The 24,015-nt window shown below is 43.9% G+C and overlaps 1 protein-coding gene across 4 annotated transcripts; it reads left to right on the top strand.

The window, feature by feature from the left end:
• The first annotated feature begins 56 nt into the window (after positions 1 to 56).
• On the top strand, positions 57 to 22,978 carry LYRM9 (LYR motif containing 9). 4 transcript variants are annotated; one of them, XM_053961683.1, is made up of 5 exons: positions 57 to 221; positions 10,912 to 10,984; positions 21,568 to 21,712; positions 22,400 to 22,492; positions 22,740 to 22,978. In XM_053961683.1, the coding sequence occupies exons 2-5, from the start codon at positions 10,980 to 10,982 to the stop codon at positions 22,755 to 22,757; spliced, it is 261 nt and encodes an 86-aa protein (XP_053817658.1). In that variant the 5' UTR covers positions 57 to 221; positions 10,912 to 10,979; the 3' UTR covers positions 22,758 to 22,978. The 4 variants fall into 4 exon arrangements, with proteins under 4 accessions (XP_053817658.1, XP_053817661.1, XP_053817657.1 ...); XM_053961685.1 differs by lacking the exon at positions 57 to 221 and adding an exon at positions 699 to 780; XM_053961686.1 differs by lacking the exon at positions 10,912 to 10,984.
• Positions 22,979 to 24,015: the final 1,037 nt, after the last annotated feature.

Genomic DNA, 24,015 nt, shown 5'->3' with positions numbered 1-24,015 from the left:
ACCGGCAGCGCTCCTCACCAGTGGTCGCAGGCGGTGGGCGGTGAGCGAGCCGCCGCGCCGCCAATCGCGGAGCGCGGCGCCGCCAATCGCGGAGCGCGGCGCCGCCTGACGGATGAGGAAGCGGCCGCCGCGCCCGCCCTCAGGCGGCAAGCGGCCAATGGGCGGAGGAGATGTGCTGACGGGCGGCGGACGCGGCCAACAGCGGCCCGGGGCGGGGTGAGGTGAGGACGCGGCGCGCGCGGGGTCGCTGTGGGCGCTGAGGGGGCGGCGGGGAGCGGAGCGCGGGCCGCGCTGAGGGCGGGCTGAGGGGCCGCGCCGGCTCCCGGTGTCCTCGCGCCCTCGCACTGCCCGGTTCCGGTGCCCGCCAGCGGCTCGCTCTGTGCCCGCTCTGCTCCCGCCCGGGTCACGGTGCCCTCGGGTCTCGCTGGCTGCAGGCCGACCCCGCTCCGTCCCGCCGCGGCCGGTCCCGCAGCACGGGGGGCCGACGGGGGCTGCCCGCGAAGGGCGTGGGGGGCTGTGGGGTTTTGGGGCCTGTTTTTCGAGTCTCTGAGGACCCGAGAGCGGCGACTGCGGGGCTGGCAGCGGGGCCCCTGGGCTGTGGCAGCAGGTGGTGGCACCATGTCACGCCGCGCCTGAGCTCCCCTTGGCAGGAAAGGGAAATAAACCGCTAATGAGAGGGTGTAGATGCTCCCAGCAGCACGGCCGTGGCCCGTTGCCCGAGGCAGTCTCTGCGAGGCTCCCTTCAGCGTGCTCAGAACACGCTCGGGGGCTCACTGCGAGGTACGTGTTAACCAGGACCGAAATATCCTTTGGTTGTTCTAGTTCCCTCACGCTATGCATCTGCATGCTTGGGGACTGCAGTGTCTTTGGGTAAGGCATCAGTGTTCCCTGAAACACAGAGGTGGATAAAAACTCGACAGTTTTAACACCTTCCGTTTTCTCATGTGAATATTAATCATATCTGATTAATAGTTTTACCTCAGAAAAACTCTCCCAGGTTACGTTTCCCATGATGGTAGAGTTAAATTACAGTGAGGGTGATAAAGAGGTTCTTTCAGGTGACTGAACTGAGCAGTTCAGAGGCAGTCCGTGACTGACAGGGGATCTGCTGTGCTGGGAGGGAGCTGACAGCCTCTCCTTCGCTGCCCCTGGCTCCTGTCTGGGCAGGAAAAGAGCCCAGCAGAGCTGTGACAGGACAGCTGCAGTGCTGAGGTGTTACCAGCAGATCCCTGTGGGTGCAGTCCTGTCATCTGTGCTCTCTGTCTCTGAAAACTGGACAGCATCGGGCTCCTCTGCAGGGAGAGGAAGAGAGTATAAATGTGACAGACAGCCTGTTGTGACTCCTGAAACCTCAGTACAAAATCTTTCCAAGTATGGTTTGATACTTTGGGGATACTTTATAACAATGGGGTTTGGGTAATTTTTGCCTGCTCTTTGAGAATGTAATCAAGAAAAGTCTTGCAGGACTGAAGATGGCTTCTTTTGTTAAAGCTATCCCTGTTGCTTTTGGAAATATGGTTACTAATAGTCCAGTCTGGAATTATATCACAGTTTTGCTGTCATGTCACCATCTTAAAAAGAGAGACTGCACTTAAGAAAAAAAAAAAACAAGCAAATTTTGGTTTACAGCCATTTTCTATTACCTATTGGAAGAAGAGACAGAATACTTATTTAGAACTCACATTTGTAGCTGTCTGAGGTTTCTGTGGAGCTGATAACAAGCTGGGTCTGAATATGGCACACCCCGAGGGTTCTCCTGGTTTCTGCTTCCCCTGGGGCTCTGGGGAGGTGTGGTGTGGGGGAGAAGGAAGGAAGCAGCTACAAAAGGGCATGGGGCTGTGTTGGCAGGATTGGAAGGCTTTTAAAACTCCCACACGTTTTTACTATGGACTTTTCTTTTTCTCTCTTCTGCAAAACCTTTTCAAGTAGTAAAAGGGAGCAGTGGCCTTATAATCCTTGTATGGGAAGCTGGGTTCTCAGTGTATTTGCAGGTCAGTGTCCCAGTGCCATTATTCAAGTCTAAGCACACAGTGTCACCTTAACTGTTTGTTCAGTTAGGTACTTTACTGGGTAAATAGGTGTCTTGCCTTAGAAGTACCCTGAAAGTGTTGTTAGATGCTGTCATGTTGGTGGATTCTCAGCAGCAGGAGAAGTGCAGGGTTTGCAGTCCTGGCACTGGCACGTGTTTCCTGACAGTCCTTGACCAGATCACTCCAAACCGTGCTCCCCAGCTTCCATCTGTAAAGTGTTGGTAAAATCTGGGACCCACTTTACTGATTTCAGATGCACTCAATGCTACAGCCACGTTGTTCTACTTGCCCTTGGAAGCTGCAGCAGCCCTGCTCAGTGAGGTGAAGCCTGGTGAGGGATGTGCTTATCTTGGTGCCCATATGGAGTTCTGTCAGGTGCCAGCGTTGGGTGGCCCACCCTAACCAGTGTATCTTCCTTGCACACTGGGTTCATAAACACTTTCAGCTGGTGTCCCTGGCCTCTGTCATACTGTGGAACTTAAGAGCTCCCAGTTCAACTGCTTTTTAGGCTGTTCATGCTGCGAAGGTTAAGGAGGACAAGATCGAGTTGATTCATGTGTAAGAAAAAAACAGAAGGGTAGTAAGGAAAACATGAAACTTGCAAAGTGCTCACCTAATAGACCCTTTGTTTCCTCAGCAGAGGTCTGTTACTGCATGTAGAAGTCAGTACTGTGCATCAGAAACACAGGGTTCACGCTTGTTCATTTCTGAAAAGCCACAGCTTCAAGTTTAGTCTTTTCTGACTCTTGAGAAATTTCTTTTCCTCTCAGATTTGACACTTGGTTTGCAGGGGTATAATCTCTTTGACAGTGCTCTGCATACAGGCAAGGGATGGTAGACACTTTGTAATCAGCTAGTCCTGTTTCTTTAATGCTCCTCAGCAGTGTTTTAACCTTAAAATTCTACACAAAAGATTGTATCATCTTGAACAGTATAAAATGTAATTGTCCAGTTCCAGACATTACTTGTCAGCATTTTTTTCTTGTCCCACATGAAGTAGCTGTGAAAACAGGACTTGAAATATTAGAATAAGTCTTTTGATCATGTGTTGTGTATGAATGTCCTTCAGCATTTGGGCATGTAGGGGTTGTGTGAACCTTTAATGCAGAAAAAAATAACATTAAGTGGAACAAAGCATAATAAAATGCACAGATTTGTCTCTGATCCAGAAAAGGGGTGCTCTGAGCTGCACTGTTGATAATTTATCATGTGGGTGTTTGACAAGCCCACACATACCCTGATATAACACTCTGCAGATACAGTCCTCAGTGTTCTGTAACACCCTGGAAATATTTAATTCATAAATCCTGATGCTGGAGCCCTTAAGGTGTCAGAATCATGGTGCTCACGCCTGTGAATCTGAGCAGGTTTGGTTAGTCAGATAAATACCACGCTCCAAATAAACTGTGATCCTAACGTGCAACAGAATAAGCATGTACACGAAATATCATGGGATTGAAATTGCTGTTCGAGTATGTTAGCCCTTTTCTTCGCAAGGAGTAATTTTCCAGAGTATTTGTCTTCAAAACCTTTTCTCCATGAAACTGGAAAAGAATAAATTCCTCCATTAATAAAATCCAGAGAGGAGCAGGGGAAGGAATATTTTGGTTTAGCTTTGGTTGTGTATAAAGGTTTCTGTCTTAACTTTTGAAAGGATGGCAGTGTTCCTTCATCTAGGAGGAGGGCAGGATCTGCCTGTCTTGTGGAATGAGGGACAAATCCCTGCCCTGCTCAGGGCAACGTTTTAATAAGATAGAGGGAAAAGAATAGAGCAATCCAGCCGAGCAGGTGAGCTATGGTGAGGCTGGCAGTCAGGGCAGCAGGCAGGGTGACTCTTTAGAGCAGCACTGTGGGAATGTGGCACTGCTTTGGACAGCAATTAAATGTTGGAATGGTGCTTCCTGCAGCAGGGCAGCATGATGTGCCTGGGATGGGGTAGGGGACAACTGGTGTGAGTGACAGATGGTGTCATCCAAGATTGTGCTTCTCCCTGATGGTGGATATCAGACTCTGCGGGTACCTGTGTTGCTTACCTGGCCCGTCAGCCACCTCTGGCTCTTGCTGAACAGTTTTTTGTGGTGGGATCACAGCCCTGCCCCAAGTCTGTCCAGTGTGCTCCATATACAGATATGATGGTCAGGATTAGCACTGCAGCTTGAAATCATCCCCAAAATGTCACCTCCTAAACACTGAACTTGTGCTCTGCAGAGCTTTCTAGCCAGAAGTGTTTTCTTTTGAGAGTTCTAAGGACTTACTGAGTTCTTTGCTGACTGCAGCATTTAAGCATGAACTTGGCTTTAAGTGGGAATGCTCGGGTGCTTACAGTTGGTTTGTAATAATTAGTCATTTACAAACTTAAGCCTGATTGTTTAGTCCCTCCCTAAACACCAGTTGCAGGGGGCAGAGGGGACATCTTTATCCCCTGCTGCTTTCTGGAGAAAGTGTCAGTTCTGCGGTTCTCTCTGTTCTATATTTCTTTGCACCAGAAATGACCCTGCTGCTCTTTGTCGACAGTGTTTCCTTTTATCCTTCTTCTGGCAGCTGCTCTTGCTCCATTCTGATGTTGGAACAGCAAATGAATTCCCTCTGAAGCAAATGTCAAGCCAGTAAAGACGTTGAAGCAGCAAGAAAATCCTCTCTGTCTCTGAAGATGGAATTGGAGACCTTTGTGAATGAGATGTTCTTAAAATAGCTCCACAGTGTGTTATCTTCCCTAGAAGGTGCAGAATTGAAAGCATCACCACAAGGCACTTGTCCTTGTGCGAGCAGCATCCCTAAATGATGGGTTTTGGAGAGGGGAGAGAAGCTACTTCCTTTTCCTCCTCTCCAGGCAAAAAGCAATGCATGATTTTAATCTCTGTGTGATGGTACATTTATGTTTTTTCCAAGAGTTGCATTGCTGTTTGCTGCTTGTTTAAATACATCACATGTTGATTGACCTTGTTCTCCATGATCCACTGTTTCCGGAGTAAACTGGTAGCTGAAATAATGCCGAGCCACAAGTTGAATAGAGGTGCTCTGAATTACCCTAAGGTTCAGGGTGGCTATGGCCCTTGTGGAGAGCAGGGATTCTCAGCTGGTGGGGTGTGCCACAGGCTGGATAGGCTGAACTCAGCACTGAGTCACATCATGCAGCTCAGTTCCTGTCTTGATTCAAACCTGTTGTCCAAGGAAGATAGCAGCTTTGGAAGTCTTCCCTTCCATGGAACTTCAGAGTCACTGGTTCAGGTGATGGAAGCTCCGGCTCTGTGGTCAGACTGACAACAGGCACTGGTTGTACATGGAGAATTTGGTTAGTTTGGGAGCTCTTGCTGAGATTTTTCCACCCTCAGCTAGTTTGGGGTGTTTGATTCCCTGAGAGCCTCAGGAGAGCGTTGTGCCCAGCAGCAGAACAGAGCAGCAGGGATGGCGTGAGCTGCTGGGCTGTGACATCCCATTGTCCCTGAGTACAGCGCAGGGCTCACGTCCTGAAGTCCCACAACTTGATGGGCCAATGCTCCATGGGTTGCAGGTGCCTTTTGAGAATTCATTGTTGTGTTGTTGCTTCATAATCCTATCCTTGAAATCAAATGTTTTTAAGAAAGCTTATCTTGCATATGTGCACTTCAGAGCAAAAGATGCAGGCTGCACGTGTGACATGCACATGAACTGTTGTTATTTTGTTTATCAAAAAAAATTATTGTAATGAATGGAATTGAGGGTTTGGGCAGTAAAATTAATCCAGAAAAGTCTGATACAACCTTTTGCCAGAATCATGAATAGAATCTTTTACATGTCTATGAATATCTGAATACTTGTATTTTTCTTCAATTTGGTGGAAGGGGAATTGATAAGTAAAAATACTAGATGCAAAAATTAAATCACTAATTGAAGAACAGGGATTTTTATAGCAGTTTCATAATTATATTCATAACATAAGTTTAACTAGGAGAAATGTTAAAATTTTTATATCTTCAGTTTTTCATCTTTTGTGTGAAGATGGGAATAATTAGCTAGACTGATATAAACACAGTTTTTAGACGTTTCTCAGTTGTCTTAAGACTATTAATGTTTTTCCTAGTCACATTTTTTTTTACTTGATAGTATCTCTTTAAGGGCTTTCTTTATCAGATCAATTCCTTTCCTACCAGGAGAACTAAAGCTTTTCAGCTGTCTGTCCAATTTATCCTTCTGGACTAAATTTCTCATCTTGAGATAACCAGCAGCAACTCTCCCCTCAGGAGATTTATATCAATTAGTTCTGCATCACTAATTCCTGTGGTACTGGGGGACCAGTGGGTTGTAAGAAAGCTGCTCTGTAAACAGTTATGGCTATTGGGGGTTTGTCTTTACTTTTTTTTGTTTAGAGGTCATGAGTGCCATCACTGGAGCTCTTGCTCGTGCTTGCCCTGTCCTTGCCTGCCAGGCCGGGCACTGCAGAGGGCAGGGCTGTTTTGGGCTGGGGCTGCCTGGTGGATTCAGGGGATGTGAGCTCTGTGTGCTCTCTGGCTGCAGCAGTGGCCCCGCAGCCACCCCTGGTGTCACCAGCTCCTCACATGGCTGGCCAGGTGGCAGGTGGGAAGTCACTGCCTCTGTTGATAACGGGAGTGGCAGATGCAGTCTGGCAGGAAAGCAGGTTAGTCTGCAGCTGGAATGCAGGCCAAGCTTCCCCTAATCCCTCCCTTAGCCACAGAAAGGTGGCTTTAATCTATTTGTTCTGCATTTGGTTGTTTTTTCAGCACTGATCTATCTGCAAATGCCATTGCACTGTTAGTCTGTTTCTATCCGTTTGCCATTAGCAGATGTGTCAGGACATGAGACTGTTTTCAGTCACTCAAGTCTAATCCCAGCAGTGCTGTAGGATCTTGGGAATTGCTCTGCATTTGTGCAGAAGTAAATGATGTATAACGTGTCATTTTTAAGAACCTGCTACCAGCAATTTTAGGATTTTGTTAGACAGCTGATTTTCTTTTTGCTGATGTTTTAGACAAAACTAATTCGATAGGATTATTAGAGGAGGAAAATTAAAAGGACAGAATCATCCAGGAAGCTCATTAAAATGGAAACCCTGAAAAAACTGGGTAATTGGGCATTGATTCTGTCCTCCTCCCCTCACTTTATGAGCTGTATTGTATTAAAAGTAACATGTCTGCAGGATGATGCTTCAACATCTGTTAGTGCTGAAACAAAATGATTTGCTTGTTTTTCCTCTCTACATTCTTCCAACATCTGTATGTGTAGATCTATCCTGTATATTTTTATCCCAGCTAACACAGCTCCTTTCCAGGGCAAAGGCATCAAAGGGAATGGGATCCTCCCTTTGGTTTGGAGGGGGATTCTGCATTGCCGCTCATTTGTATTAGCTCTTGGGTGACTGGCTGTGAAATAAATCATGTGAGTGAGGACTCAGGGCTGCTCAGGAAGCCCAGGCACAGGTTTGGTGCTCTGAGATGTGTTTATGTGGAACAAAGAAGTTCACAGGCTGTTGGCTGTCTGGCTCCTGAAATATCAGTGTCACATTGTGTGATTAAACCTATGCAAATAATTGTCCTTATTTTCTGTTCTCAGAATATTTGCAGGCAAATCACATTTTTAAAAAAGTATTTCACTCTGAAGATGCTTGATAATTGTGCTGGGATTTAGATTTTTTTTTTCTTTATAGGCTGATTCAATAAATTGATTCTAAATCTAGCTTGCTGAATGTTTGCTATTTTCAATCACTCTGGCTGTGATTATTGTGATAGTAAGCAATATACTTTCTCTGGTTTAAGTTTTGGATATTTGCTAAAATATACATAGTCGCATGTGCCAGTCTTAAAATTCAGTTTATTTACAAGCATGATGTTAAGCATGATGTTTTTCTTTCTCTTCAGTATATGTACTATAAGAATACAATTGCATAAAGGTTCATAGCAAGAAAATAGAAAAAGTGGGGCAATAGATTTTTTGAAATAATATTGGGAAATATTTTCTGATCTCTAATCATTAGGATGTTGTGTCTTCCAGACTTGAAAGTAAGCATGGGAAATTTAAGCCTGGTAAAGCACATGATTAAATCCATTCCTATCCAGCAAAATTCTTGAACTTGATTTGAAGCATGTGCGTTAGTTATACCAATAAGTCATAACTATTCCTTAAACCCAGCCAGTGTCAGAGTGATTAAATATTAAAATTGCGAGGCAAATACTGCAGTAAATAAGATAAATATGGATGCTGGCTTTGCCATGAACTTGTCAGTGGTTTTGACTTCTACAGTAATTTTTATGGCACTTGAAATTAAAAAAAAAAAGGAAATTTCAACTAATTTTTTAATATGCTGAAATGTATTAAGTTACACAAAAGAATCCATATTATAGTAATCCTGCATATATACAGGGAAAGAGTACCCAGCGTGCATGGCAGATGGTTTCAAAGGAAATCCTCGAGAGCTAGGATTAAAAAGCAATTTTCAGCAAGTTTAAAATGGGTCTCCATATTTGGGTCACAGATATTAACTCTTTCATTGCAAACAAACGAGGGACAAGTCTGGTCAGATTGTTATGGAAATGTTTCTCCCAGTAGAAGCTGACCAGTTCATGCTGGGGAAGAAAGGTGTGAGCAGAGCAGTTGATTCTGCTCCTGGTCCTGTTCTCACACCAGTGGGAAGCAGAGTTGTGGCATACAGAGACAGGGATGTAATGCAACAAATGGGATTCATCATTCCATCAACAAACACTGGCAGCCCTCGGAAAAATAATGTGTGTGTGGCTTTGATCTTTGCCCACTGAAACAAATTTCCATCAAGACAAACGGATAAATAAGTTTTAGCATGCTAGGAACAGCAGATTTATAGCTGTTTACCTTCAGTAAATTATTACCAATCACTTTATTAAAGTGTAAAGACTTTACAGATAGCATTTCTGTATTCCTTTTGGTATGGTGAGCATGTATGATACAGGATAAATAAGAAATTGAACAGCAATATTGTTGCTCCCTCATAGACAGGAATGAACATGGGCTCCCAGGTTTTGCTTGGAAGTATGTCTGTGCATGGAAAGTAAGCCTGTTTTTCTCAAAAATGTTTTAGGGGCACACTAGAATTTTATTATTTGTTTTTAAAGGTTATATAAAATCAACACAGCCATTGTTCCAGGCTGCAGCTGTTTGGAGGTGGCATATGAACATGCAGAAATCTTGTCACCAATCTGATGCACAGAAGGGATTGAGTGCAGGTCAGCTTTGCACTGGAGGATCACAAGGAGGCACTGGGCTTTTAGTAGATAAAAATAGGGCAGCAAGTTGGAGATTATTTGCTTTAACAACTTATACCAGTTAATCACTGTGTGTCAGGAGTGTAATTCACATTTACATCAGTGCTCTCTATACACTTTGGCAGCACAAAGGAGCCTCAAGTTTGACATGAACTTTTCTTTAAAAAACACTTCCAAAGTGGAAATTCAGGTTAGACCTTAAGCAGTGTTTATCACTGAACAGTGAAACAGAGCAACTGATACTGTTTTACTGTGTTCCCAAAGCTCAGCTGGGTGTATTTGGAGTAGGTTTGGAAAGCTTTCTGAGCCCAGGTGCTTGATGCTCTGCTAAGTGAATTATAGAAGTAACTGCTGGTTTGAATATCAGCCTAAGGAGAAGTTAATTGTGTTGCTCTCTGGGTATTACATTGGCTATGAGTTAACAGAGGACTGCAGTTCTGAAAGGGCGTGGTGAATGTCCTGGTGGGATAGCTAACTGCAGGTGTACCTTCTAACTGCTAATTAACAATGCTAATGAGAGGTGTTTTCTGCAGCACTCAGCCAAGATCTTTATCAGAGGTCCTCTGCTCTCAGAAAGGAAAATTTAGGTGATGGATGAAAATAGGCAGCTTTTCGTGTTTCATTCTTGTACGACAGCTAGAAAGAGTCAGTGGACTCAGGATGAGCTTTTAAAGTTGAATCTGTTCTTCTGGGTTCTTGTTTCACACTGTCTATTACAGTAAGTCTGCCTGTGAGCATCTTGATATGGCCTTCAGAGGGCAAATATAAGTGCTGACATTAGATACCAAAACTTGAAAATCAACATCCCAAGCTGTTGTCAATCATCATATGTCACCAAGTTATTCTACTGTTAAATACTTGGGGGAGAAAAAAATAATCTGCAACAGCTGTCTTTGATCCATGTGTTTGTAAATGTGCTTGAGAATTTTGCCTTAGATTTTTCAAAGATTCGTGTCTTTCAAAGGGAGGCAAAACAGATCAGTTCAGAGTCTCTGTTGTTATCTTCCAGGACACTTGTTTTAAGTAGTTTTTTAAAATCTCTGTGAAGGATCTGAGGTAAAACCTGATCCAAATGTCTTTGGATAGCCAGAGAAATCTATGAAGTTTGCTTGACTTCAACAAAGTTAGGAGAGGTTCTAAATAAACAAATTAGTGTTGGCTTTAGAGAATGAGTTGCTTTGCTTTACTCACTGTACAATCGTAAAAAGCAGTTTCTTGTGTGCAGTCTGTTGTTGCCTGGGTCCAAAGCAGTTTTTTGTATGCAGAATACTGTAAAGTAATTATCATGTCATTGTACAGCGTTCTGAGTGCAAGAAACTGTGGCTCTTTAAAGGAGGTAAATGCTTTCTTACCTCCAGCAACTCTTATCAGGAAATATTGAAGGGTCAGTTCTCCTCAGTCAGAATTTCTCTCTACTTAAATATTTTTGTAGGGTATATTTTTTTAAGCTTTTCAGAGTAGATGACTGAAAGCAATAGCCTGTCCATGTTAAGGCCATACATTCATGTCTGATGTTACTGGTCAGATGAAAGTGAAAGCTCCCATAGGAATAAACTGAGCTATGGATGGGTTTCTCAGCACTTCTTTATTAATGGCACTTCAAGTACCGAGCTGAGGAGAAACAGATAATGAAAATTGATTCTTCTCTGCAGGTCTCTTGCTTACTTTTGGACTTGGACAGGCATAATCTGTGAAGATAATTAAAGTTCCTCTACTCTAGATGCTGTAAGTGAATTTTTCGTTGTGTATATTGTATCTGGTTGAGAATATGCACCTGAAGTATCAGCATTGACCAAAATATCATGTAGAGAGGCTAGAGGGCTGAAAAAACTTGTGAATGAAGAATGTTCCCATTGGCAGTGACACAGGCTGGTGGACCTGGCTGTCAGCATGGCAGTTGAGTTCCAGGTGCCATGATAACATAGTGGGACATTTCCAATACCTCATACTATTCAATAGACTTCTCCCAGAAGAGGCCTGCCCGCTTTAAAACCTGTCTCCGTGGCAGCAGAGTCTTTGGAGCATCTGGGATAATGCCCTCCCTAGAGCAGGGAATGGGCTGTAGCTGGCACTGCAGGAAGGCAGAGGATGTGTAGGAGGCTGGGAACAGAAAGCCGTGGCTTTGACCTTGCTGCAGCATCCCTTCGGGATCCATAGGTCACGGCTCTCTGCTGCCTAATTGTCACAAGTGGGGGGAATGACACATTTCTTATTTCTAGGAGAGTGTCTTTAAAACATCTGATATTCTTCCAATGAAAGTGTGCAAAGAGCTCTTATCCCCATTTTCTCCCCAAAGCTGTGGGAACAATTTTCTGGCTTGTAGAACAAAGAAGTAGGAACAGATGATATAGCCAACATCTGCACCTGGCTCACGGAGGAAGCGAATATTTGGCATAGAAGCTGAGCTCCCTTCTGCCAAGAGAGCCATGCCGATGCAGTTGTTCAGGGATGAAGATGGCAAAATGTCTTTTCCTTATTGACTCACCAAAGCAATTTTATTGATCTGCTAGAGTAAAAAAAAATCTTGGGAAGGAAAATGTCTTCACTTTTAAATATCAGAGTTTAGTCAATGGTTAATCAAGCGCTGTCTAACCAACCCCGTTAAGATTTTGGTGGTGTATCACTTCAGTTCCGATGGCAGACACATCACATATGGGTTGCCATTTTGATGGCTTTGAATGGTAATCTGACCCATAAAAACTGAAGCATAATATGCAAACTGATTTTTTTCTGGCCTGCCCTGTTCTTGGTGCCATCTGTGTTAGGATGGAAACGAGCCTGCTCAAAACGTGGGCTGCCGATTTTGAGCTGATCACAGATGGGTTTGAAAGAATAGCCTTGTGTGCACAAGGAGAGGGAAGATGCTCCTGAGCAGGAAGTTTCACTTGAAACCATATTATGTCTGCTTAATCCTGTGGCCTGTGGAACAGCTACCAGACCTTTCCTTGGATTCTTCATATGGATTAAGTAAACTAAATTTACCTTCTAAATATCAAGAAAACCCCCACAACTTCTAAATATTGCTCTTCTTCCGCTACTGCGTTCTACTGCTGTCATCAATAATGGAACAGAGTACAGAAAGCTGACATTACCTGACCCTGTCAGGCATTTGCTGTGCATCTGTTCAACAAAACTGGGCACAGCAAATTATTTCATGAGTTTTGTAGATGAGTTTTAATCTGTAGTGTGAATCCTGTTGAACTTACAGGATTCAGGCTGCTGTTTCTGGATTTCTGTCTTTGACAATTAATAAAAGTCTGTGTTGTAGGTGAAGGTGAGTACCTGTCCTCTGCTGTTGCATCTCAGATCAAAAAATTCAGATACTTAAGTGCCTATTTCTCACTGTGGTCAATGAGATCTTGGTTTTCTCATGTTGAGAGAGCCTGTGCTCTAAAGTTAGAGATTGACTGGCCACATCTTACGTGGAACCACAAGTGTCCTGGTACTATTTATAATCCCAAGAAACACATTAAATAATTTTCGCTGGTTAGGAGAATGGTGTACAGAACTCTGATTTCTTTTTTTACTCTCTTTAAATCAATGACATTGTTTGAGTGACCGTTTCTTTGTCAGAAAGGAAGCCCGTAGAAGGCGGCACTCATTGATGAGTTTCATGGTCGTGACACACTTGAACATCCCTTTCAAGACATCTTGAAGCCTTTTATTTCCAGGCTAAATAAACACCAATTTCAGCAATGTCTCATCTACTCCCTTTAATTACTGCTGCTGAGAGAAAGTTTCTGCCAATGCAAATGTGCTATTTTGTCATGTCACATCAAATTGCATCAGCCTTATATTTAGGAACAAAAAGAGGGGGAGGCTGAGACAGGATGTGGCTGCAAATGGAACCAAAGGGTTTTCTTAAATACAGGCTGAAAATAGACAATTGAGGCAGTGATGCTTTTTCAAGCAAAAATCCATGAAAGGGAAAATGAAGGCTGTGACGGCAGAGCAGGGCTGGGGGTGGGCAGAGGGAGTTCTGGGGGAGGCGGGGTGCTGGCAGGGAGCGGCTGCTGAGCTCCTCACTCACACGGACACCCTGTGTGTCAGATGGGCATGAGGTGCATTTGGGCTAGGTAAGCCCACAGCTCGCTCCTGTGTGCTGGCTGAGGAGGGGGGAGCTGTGCTTCCCTCCAGCCTGTGCCTGCCCTTTCCCCGAGGATGTCTCCCCATGCAGCAGTAACTCAGCTCTCTGTACGAAAGAGACTGTAGGAAAGAGGCAGAGACAAAATTTGAGTGGCTGTCCAGATAAATGTTGGAGCCTTTGAAAAATCCCTCACACCACGTTAAAATGTAATATCTCTAGAGAAATAATATTTTTCAAAACTTGTTCTTTAGAAAACATTAGCATCTTCCCCATGGAAAATACTTTTTGCCCCCTCAGTACTGGGGACAAAAGGATCTGTTGAAATCAAATGCATAAATTATGGATGTAATGGGGCTTGCTTTGAACTGATGAGTCTGATCAGAGCCTGGTGGCAATTAAATCCAGTTCTGAAAAATCAGCTGTGTTTGAGAACCAGCAGAACTCAGGGAGGAAGTGATCTGGGGGCGTGTGAGCAGCACCTACTTAGCAAATTGGAAAAATATTATTCATTTCTTACATCTAAGCACTTGGAATCTCTCCTCAGAAGCAATTGGTGATGATAGAGGTAATATTTTTATTCTTGTCACCAAGGATAATGAAAATGCAGTAGAAGCTTGGAAACTTTTGTATTTACAGCATTATGACAGGGGTAAGTCAAGCAGCATTTCAGGCTGAAGCCAGAGAGCAAAGGTACCCAGGTCTCCATGGCTGGATGTCACTGGTCCTGCAGGACTGTAAAACGTTAAACAGAGTGATGGTGCCAGCTGTTAAATTCCTTACAATAGGCAAGTACTAACCGTAGTGCTAAATCCATGCACACAGTGCCCCTGGAGGGGAAGAAGGCAAGGAAAGCTTACCTGGGGCTGCGTGTGGGGGTCTGTGCCGGGCTGCACGGGGGCAGGGACGGCCTTGGGGCTGTGTCCTGCCTGGGTGCTCTGCCCTCGGTGGGCTCGGGGTGCTGAAGGCTCTGTCTGACCCTGAAACAGGCCAGGGGTGCTTCCTGCAGGGTGAGGCAGCAGGGCACAGTCCTGAGACATTCTGCTACTACTTCCAGCATTAATTTGCATAGAATTCCTTGGATTTCATTGTCATTTAACCACACTTCCCAAGACTTAACCACATCTGATTTTTGCTTCCACTGACATTTTCTTTCCTTTTAAACACATAAGCATTAAAAAACCGTCAGTAAAAATGTGTGTATTTTCGTAGCAAGGAAGGCATTTCTGTAATACTTTTTCAAAGCAAGTCACAGAAATATTAAATGGGGGAGGAAAAAGATGTTTGGTTTTTATAGTTCGGGTTTGTTTGGTTTGAACTGATTAAGTCTGAAAATACTAGATAAAAACTGCAGATCAAATGAAAAGACTTCATAAGCAGCATCCTCCAGATTGTTCTTAAAAAAAACCACCCAACTGCCAACAGTACAACAGAAAAGTGTTCTTAATTAACATCTGCAGTTAAAGGAGAAGCATTGTGGATCTCTTAAACGTATTATTAAATCTTCATTGTTTAGGTAATTGGATGGGGACAGACACTTGTGCTGAGTGCTATGTCAAATTCATCAGGGCCTGCTGTAATTCTAGTGCATTTGCTGGATTCCACTGCTTTTGTCTGGGTACAGGGGTAATTTGGAGGGTTGAGTGAAGCCAGATGACTGTAATGAACTCATTTTGTGTCTTCGACTCTGTTTGGGGGGAAAAAAAGATGCTATTTATAGGGTATTTTGTATTGTTAAGACTTCTGTTCTTCCTGTCTCTCAAAGTTTCTCTGGGTCGCTGTCTTTGCTTCATCACCAATAATTATATCAAGTTAATTCAGCATAACTGAGTTAATTATTAGCACTGGAGGTTACCACCAGGACTTCAATTGAACCAAAGCTTTTATCCCCCTTTTAAACCTGAGGTTTCACCAATTGTAAACAAACCAGAATCATGGGTGGAACCTAAGGCATCTCCATTTCCATCAAATGCTTTTGCCACTCAGAATTGTCCTGCCATACTCATTCACTGAGATGAGTATTGATAAATGCAAAGGGAAAAGAGTTTTCTTTCACCCTCCTTCATCTCTGCCAGAGCTCTAAGTTAGTTGAGTTACTCAGTAGAGTTGGTGTGTTGTGTGTAATCAGTTAAGAGCGAGCCCTGTACCACCGAGAGCAAATGGCCTGCGGGGTTCTGAGGGGTGTCTGTATTTGTGAGGGCTTCTCACTGCCCACACCTTCCTTTTCCTTAGATTGCCTTTGAGCTAGACTAGGTCTTGGAGAGTGACAATGAAGTTTTGGGGAAAACTTGAGCTATGGCTTTAAGAGCTCAGAAGTGTCCCCAAGACGTGGTGGGATCTGCCCCTGATTAGCTGTTGGTATGGAAACAATCCCGATTAGTGAGCTGGGCCAATCCCCCTAAGAGGCTAAAGGCTCCCAGACTTACATGTCCTGTAATACTGCTGCTTATAAACACTGCTCCCAGGAACGTGGATTTTGCTCAGGATGTGGGGGGTCAAATTCATCCGTGGTTTAATTCCACCACAGACAGGGTTTATGCCAGGAAAGGGGTTGGCTCAGATTATTACTGTGATTGAGAGTGAGGGATTGGCAGATGCTAAATTTCAGCAGGTGTGGATTTGGAATAATAGACATTGAGTTGTTCCGGACACTGCTGTGAAGGATAATGTGAGTTGGGAAGGACAAGTCACATTGGGAAGGATGAGGTGTAGATCCCAGGGCAGGGCACAAGCCCCATCGTCACCATCCAGGGATTATGTGCATAGCCAGGGCTGGAAGGGATGTGCTGGGGGGAGCAGGAAAAGGAGAGGTCACACTGCACAGGGTTTATTCCCTTGCAGACTAAGGGAAGGCTCAGAGGAGTATGTTAGGTATTTTTGGTTTAAAAAACCAAATATTTTTAAGTTAAACTTTAGTCAATAGTGTGGATCACAGTGACTTCTTTTGCTGTTTTAAATTCTGATTCTCCATCTTTACGAGTTTGTCAACTCTTGTACTTTCCTAAAAAAAGCTCTTTCTGTACTGACAGCTTCTTGTTTTACTGTCTTGACTTTTTCTTTAAAAAATTTTAAAGTTGAATTGTATGAGCAAAGTAAGCATGTGTTAAAGAATAATGGTAAAATAAACTTTAACCAATTTCAGTCCTTCCTGAACAGTGAGAAACCACTACAAAACCTTATGTAAGACTTACTATTCTTCCCATGCTTGTCTGAGCCATAGTCCATAGAGTTAATGTGGTCATTAATCAGACTGCATGGTTTTGCCTTTCAAAGGCACTTCCATGCCTTATGCTGCCAACTGGGTATCTGTCTGTCAAGAACAGTTGTGGCAGCTTATTTGGTGTTTCAGAAGGTGATACAACCTCAGCCAGAAAGTTGTTGCACTTACTGACATGAAGAAGTTGGGAGAATCACAATTGCTGAACTGGAACTAAGCACTGGATCATTTCAAAATACAATATTTACAAGAAAGGAATGAACAGGCAGTTTTGGTTTAAAGTTGATAACTCAATTTCTATTCAGGCATGATCCCAAAGGTAAATACGTACAGATTTGGCCACTGTGAACAAAATTAATTTTAACAGCAGTTGAACTGAGCAATTCAGAGCTGAGAAGAAAAAGTTCTTTTGAGACTGTGCCTTTCAGAATTTCCTTTAAGCCGGGAGAATAATTTTCAGGAGAAAAAAGTGGAGAAGTTTGAATTGCACCTAAACCAGGAAGGTTCCTGTCCTCACTAGTGAGTATGCACCAAAGAATGTTACTCCAATTAGTCTGATCATGCTTATTAATTATACAGAACAAGGTAATCCAGCCTCAGCATGGGCAGCATGTTTCCTCACTGGTGTAGGATTGCAAAAGCCTGAGTGTTTTATTTGCAGTATTGCATGTCTGTGCTGTGTGATACCAAACCAGGCTGTAAGGTAAGATATCTGCCCTGTGGCTTTGGTTAATTTATACAAGTAGTCATTATGCCCAGCTCTAGCACTCTTTGTCATTCTCAAGATTTATCAATTACAATTCTATATTTTGTGTTTATATTATATTTATAATTTATTATGTTTTATATTTCTAAACTGGTGACGTTGAGTAGCATTAGGCCTAATCCTGATGCCATAGAACTGCATGAAGGTTGTCTAATCAGTGGTGATTCCTTGTCAACAAAGAGATCTTCAGGATCTGTCATTTGCCAGTACTTAACCCTTCATGTGCTCTACAAATATTGTGTAAAGCACACTTTACACTGCAGGGCTGTCCCCCCCAAATTGTTCTGCAGAGTCACCTGACATTGCTTCTGGCTCATGCATCAATCAAAGCATAAAGGGGAGAGGAGCAGAAATAGGAGTGAACAGGCCTGGCTACCATCACTCATGCAAGGGGACTTTGCAGCTCGTGTTTAGAAAGGACAAAACCCCAACAATGCTCAGCCCCGGCTCGTCAGAAGCGATCACATCAAAGCCGCTGTCTCAATAAGAGCCAGCGAGATGTGGCTGCTGGAAGTGACTGCAGCATTGTCCGTGCTCACCCACACAGCAGGGCTGGGGCTGCAGGGCAGCGCTGCCGGGGCTGCCAAGCGTTCCGAGCCTCTCGTGCCTGTGAGCAGGCAGGGACGGATGGACAGACAGACGTTGGCTGGTTTGCCTGGGGCAGCAGAGCCCCTCACACTGCCCCGGAGGCGCCAGGCGCTCCCGTGACCCACTGGGGACTGAGGGGAGGTGTGACGGTGTCATCCCAGAGTGGGGAGTTCTGCCCCTGCTGCAGGCACTCGGGGCTGGACTCACAGGCCTGAATCTGGGAAACCTGGAAGGGAGGACAGATGTGACCAAAGAGGAAGAACCTTCTGGGTAGCAGCAGTTCCCTTGGGTGCCTTCCTGGGCTGATGTCACAACGTGAACTAAGATGTTTTGTGGTTAAAGAGGCTTCAAAAAAGCTTCAAATTTCTGTGTTATTTTGGCATTCTTATTTTTCCTGAGATCATGAGGTTTGACGAGGATGGAGAATCATAAACTCCTGAGTTAAGACTTCTGAGGGTGTAATACTTCAAAGTAGTAAAACACATCCCTAGCCTGTATACTGGGGAAAGAGAGGGCGGAGCAGGAAGGAGGAGCCAACCTGTAAACAAGACCAGCTCAGGTAACTCTTGCAGTCCTTTAATTAACAATTCTAGTCTCTGGAGCCCAGCTTTGGTGGCTGTTTAACTAGTTTGGAGGGATTGGAATCGTGACTGTTGAACTGTGGGGATTTCCTTGAAAAACACAGTAGCAGGAAAAAAAAAGTAAACTGAGGGCAGTGGCATAGTGTCAGGTTCGTCAGGGTTCTGCTGTGCACGGGGTCAATTGCCAAACCTGCTAATGCAGAATGAAGATTAATTGGCTTTGGTCAGCATTTGCTTCACTATCTGAATATCATTATCAGGAATGTAAATGATTATGCAATGCAGAGAAATGCCACAATAGTCTCAGTGTCTCCTTTTATACTTGTCTCTTTGTGAAAGGGGCTTTATCTAAATGCAAATGTGATTTCAGCCTTCTGATTAGGACATTATACAGTCATCCATTCCAGAAAAGCACAATTAGCGGATTATTTTATTTCTGACTCAACAGTTCTTGGTGTAGATCGTTTGTTTGTTGTGCTGTGCATGATATTTAAGTTATCAGAGGGAGATTTACATTATTAGTCAGGATTATAGCCAGATTTTGTGAGGTTGAGAGTTTTTGCGTGGCAAATAAAACTGGTAGCATTTGTGGGATTCGAGGGGAGATGTTTTCAGAACAAAAGGCAACAGTGCAGATTCTTACTGTGCTTCATTGTCCTTTTTGTGCCGAGGAAGGGGCAAATCACAGTAGAGGCTATGCAGATTCTCCAGTGCATCAGGGTGCACTAGAGCAGGGTGTAGCATTACCTGTTGTCAGGATCTCATCCCTGTTGAGGTGTGCTTGTACAGGGCACCAGTATCTTAGAACTTAACAATGGGCAGGTAATGAGATTATTTCTTATTAAACAGCCACTTTACCAAAATAACTATCAAGTTTTCCAGGTGCTGTGGTAGATTTCCAGTGAAGTTTTCACTAGATGAAGTTACATCCTAAGAAAAACATAGATCTTTGGTGATAAACTTCCATGTGAAGCTTGCCCATATCACAGCATTTGTAGCATTTTTGGAGCTGTGTATCTGTCTGAACTCAGGTGGTTTGGTTTTTTAATTTAAATATGAGAGCCTCATAGGAGTTTAGGTTTGATAATAGATGGGGTGAAAATTTCCATCTTCAAACCTTTTGGAAAGTCCAGTATTTATGAAAGGCAAAGGATATTTTTTCCCCCAAAAAAATCATCCATGCAAATGTATTTGTCACACAATTTGAATTCAACAGCTCATCATTTTCCCATGAAAAATTACTGCAGTGGAAAATTCCTAATTATCTGTAGTGAAACATTTTCAATTCCATTGATCAGCTTCATCTTTCCATATCCATATGTTTCCATGACTGGTTCCTTCCTCTCTCCCAGAGCTGCTTTTCTGTGTGCTGGAGCAAGCTGTCCTGGACAGTCCCAGCACATGAGGGATCTTTGCATTTGTGACAGGAAATCTATTACACCACTTAGGTTTAATTAGAGCACAATGACATGTGATGAGTTTACACATCAAAGCCTAGAAACAACTTCACAAATTGGCTCTGGTCCCAAATTGTATTTTGGGATCTGTATTGAATTTTGGGATGTTTTGCTGTATTAAATGGGAATATGTGAAATGCAGGGTTGGGTTCTTAGGGTCAGTGGAATTATACAAATTCTTACCAGCCAAGAATATAGCCCAAAAAAACTTGCGTGTGAAGTTAAATTTGGACTCAGATCAATTTGAATCCAACTACATATTCCAGTTTTCTGTATCGGATGATGAAAATTCTCTCTCTCATGGAGAGAGGGGCAGTGAATAATTCAGTCTATATGTTAGGAGTCATATTTTGGAGTTGCTTGTCTTTCTGCTGCTTGAAGGGGAATGCAGGGATCTCTCAGCTGACTGTTGGGTGTGTAATCACCTCCCATACTTGAATGCCAAAGTGAAATTAATCCAAACCAAAAATGCATGGAGTTGATGCCCAGCAGAGGTTTCGCTGCAAAGAGAAAAGGATATTTTACAGAAAAAAACATTGGAAGAAAACAAGAGATGAATGTGTTGAGGTTTGGCAGTATTTGGATCCCATAATGATGGGCATTTATAGGTGCATAGAGAGGAGATTTTCCCCACTGCAACAAGATTTAGTCTGTGCAAATATTACAACCCAGGCATGTAATAGCTGTCGTGGTGTACTCTGAAATACATTTGGCTAAAGGACTTAAATTACTTAAAAAAAAGGAAAAAAATATTTGAAATAATGAGTAGGTATCATAATGGGTGCTAAAACAATGGCATGCACCTACTTCATTATTCAGTTGCTTATTTATTATCTTTATTCTTAAGAGTAATGATGTAAAGAGTGCCTTTTTCCAAATGTTAATTTAGTTCTTTGCAGATGGCAACCATCTGTTAAATGACAAGGCATTTACAGTCTTTGATTAGCACTTTATAGGACTTGGATGGACTTACTGTTACGACTTGTAAATATAGTTATGGACGTGAAATTGAGTAGATTTGTTCTTTTCCTGTTGCTGTTACCAATCCATGTAAAATTTCAAACCTAACAATGTTTTTGTCTGTCTTCTATACTTACACGTGTTGTTTCCAGTGAAGCCTTGAAACTCTTGACAGGATGACAAAATAGGAGATACTGTTAAATTCCAGCACCATTTGTAGCCATTGTGAGCGTCCTCATTCTAAAAAGACACCATGTGGATGAACTCCTAGGGATGCTTCAGGAAAGCACTGGAAGTTTGAGGGACTTTAAGGATCCTGGTTTAGCAAGTAGGAACCTCGCAGTGGGCTGTGATACAGGTTTGGGTGCTCACGAAAAGTCCCACTGTCAGTCTGCCTGGCTATTCCCATCCCAGAGTGATCCTCTGGAGTGAGCTCTGCACTTTACTCCCTTGAGCAGTGACAGCCAACCCCCGTCTGTCCATAAACTCAGCAAGTTCTCATTCATTTCATGTTGGGGTTTATTCTGAAGTTTCTGCAGGCTCTGCTGCCGAGCCTCAGTCTGCCGGCCCTGTTCTCGTTGTGTACCATTACTTGGCGCTTTTATTTCCGTGCTGTCGGTAAAACTCACGGTTGTTGTGGTTTGCTGTGTTGCAGAGCCGCCGCGGGCCCGGCCATGTCCCCGCTGCCGGAGGCGGAGCTGGTGCGCAGCTCGGTGCAGCTGTACCGGTACCTGCTGCGCTGCTGCCGCCGCCTGCCCCCGGGCCCCATCCAGCAGCACTACAGACACGCCATCCGGCAGGTGCGCTGCTGCGCCCCGCGGCTCTGCGGGCTCTTCTGCCGCTCGGCCAACAAAAACTGCTCTCCTGCCGGCTTGAGACCTTCGTGCATTTGAAGGGTTATAGTGGGAGTGTGTGAAGGACCATTTATTTTTGTTTGCTTTGAATCTGAAACCTATTTTTCTTGGCTTTCATCTCTAATTCTTGTGTTAGTCAAGAGAGTGAACAGTCATTACTTCATAAACACATCTTTTATGGTGAAACCTACTGGTTCCATGTCAGTCATTCATATATCCCCCCATCAGGGTAAATCTCATCTGACTGTTCATATTCTATACTTTATATGGAAGTAATTTCATGCTTTTGATCATACCTGTTGTCCTGTTTCTAGTTTTAACATACCAGGCAATTTCAGTTGTTCTGAATTGAAGTTCTCTGGGGTTTTTGTTGTTGATGTATGAAAGGAGTAGAATACTTAACATGAAATTCCATATGACCAGACTTTTTATGGAAAGAGGATGGCCAGAGAGGATGGTGTCACAATGTGTAGTTTTGCTACACATTTCCCGAGTACTACATGTTTTTCCCGAGTAGTTTTACCTTTTTAGACCAACAGTTTATTTGCAACAAATATTTTTCTGAGATTTAAATGCTATCTTTATTTTGACAAGTGTTGTGTTGACAAGTCAGTGACACTTGGAATGTTGCAGAGTTTCAAAGTCCATGCTGATGAAGACGATCCTGAGCGAATCCAGCAGATCATTAAGAGAGCCATTGAAGATGCGGACTGGGTGATGAATAAAGTAAGTGCTTATTTGGATTGTCTGCATTTTGGTTTCAGTTCAGAACAAAGAAAACAATCTAGTCAATAACTGTGCCTGATTTACTGTTTTATACTGCAAAGGGAAAGCCTACCAAATTTCAATCTACCTTAAAGAAAGTGGACATAAATTTATGTGGATCATGAAGAAGAGTTATAAATCCTTGTTGGTATGAACTTCTACTTAGTTATGTGCTCTTTCCCACAAAAAATTTCTTTTTTTTTTTCAGTATAAAAACCAGAAGTAGAAGAGGAAGGATGAAACCAAGGAAGACATTGATAAACATCCTTAGAGGACTTGCAGTCAAGCCCAGTACTATATTAGAATTATTGCCTGAAGTTTTCTCTTGGATAATATAAATACAATAATTTATATTTCACTGGGATGTCATGAAGCTAAATTAATATTTCTGAAGAAATTTTATTTTGTAAATTGCTTTGTATATATATGGTAAAGCCCCAGCTTGCATTTGAGTAACTTATTCCGTTATACTGTTAGGCCTGGATCAACCCTAGCAGTGTGTGATAACACTTGTTCTGCAGGTTCTTTGGGGACAAGGTTCCCCTGCCTCCGTCACCGTGGATTTGGGGACTGAGCGTTTCATCCTCTGTGTGTGTGGTTATGGCTGGCACTCTGCTGGGTCACATCGGCCTCTGCTGGGTTGGTCCATGTTGTCAGAGTGCCTGCTGAGTGGGGTGTGTGCCCATCCAGCCGGGTGTGTGCCCGTCCATCCCAGTCTGTGCCCATCCAGCCGGGTGTGTGCCCGTCCATCCCGGTCTGTGCCCATCCAGCCGGGTGTGTGCCCGTCCATCCCGGTCTGTGCCCGTCCAGCCGGGTCTGTGCCCGTTCAGCCGGGTCCGTGCCCCAGAGGGCACAGTCGCTGCCTGTGCGATGCTCTGCAGCTCAGAGGTTTCACAAGGCCTTGCAGCAGATAATAAATGTCCTTTAAACAGGGGAGTCCGTGTCCTTGTGCAGCAGCCCGCCGTGCCAGTGCCGGGCTGCGTTTCCCGAGGGAGGGCTGCAGTTGCGGCGGGCCGCCTGCAGGTGGCGGTGCCGCCCGGCGCCGCTGCCCGCGGGCCGGGGCCGAGCAGAAATGAGCGCCGGGCTCGCCACGGGCCACGAGAGTTCGGCAGGGCCGCGACAGAAATGGGACTGCCACTGAGGTTCAGAAAGCACTGGATCAAAAAACTTCCTTTTCTCTGCTAACCCTCCTCTCCTAGAATTCCTGCTCTCTGTTACACTTCCCTCTGCCATCGCCACTACTGTTCCTCTCTCTACTCCCATGTCTTTCACATCACCCTTATGCACCCTTAACTTGTGCTGTCTTTGTTTTACCTGTTCCTTAATGCTGTTCTCATCTTGTCTCTCTGCCCCCCTTATTTCTCCCTCTCAAGTCCTTTTCTGCCCCAGATGATATTCAGTATTATGCTGGAGCCAGCCTTCTGCTTAACTTCAGGTAAAGCAGGAAGGTAATAGACTTTCTCAGGTGTTTCTCCATGTGAGGA

This window comes from Vidua chalybeata, chromosome 20 (assembly GCF_026979565.1).
Source record: "Vidua chalybeata isolate OUT-0048 chromosome 20, bVidCha1 merged haplotype, whole genome shotgun sequence".
NCBI lineage: Eukaryota > Metazoa > Chordata > Aves > Passeriformes > Viduidae > Vidua > Vidua chalybeata.
Note: the sequence above shows the minus strand (reverse complement) of the source record. Positions and strands in the feature narration are given on the sequence as shown.

Coding starts and splice junctions, on each gene's coding strand:
- LYRM9 (XM_053961682.1), top strand. CDS start 671: ATGAGAGGGTGTAGATGCTCCCAGCAGCACGGCCGTGGCCCGTTGCCC. Junction 781..21,567: donor GCTCGGGGGCTCACTGCGAG/GTACGTGTTAAC, acceptor GCTGTGTTGCAG/AGCCGCCGCGGGCCCGGCCA. Junction 21,713..22,399: donor ACAGACACGCCATCCGGCAG/GTGCGCTGCTGC, acceptor GGAATGTTGCAG/AGTTTCAAAGTCCATGCTGA.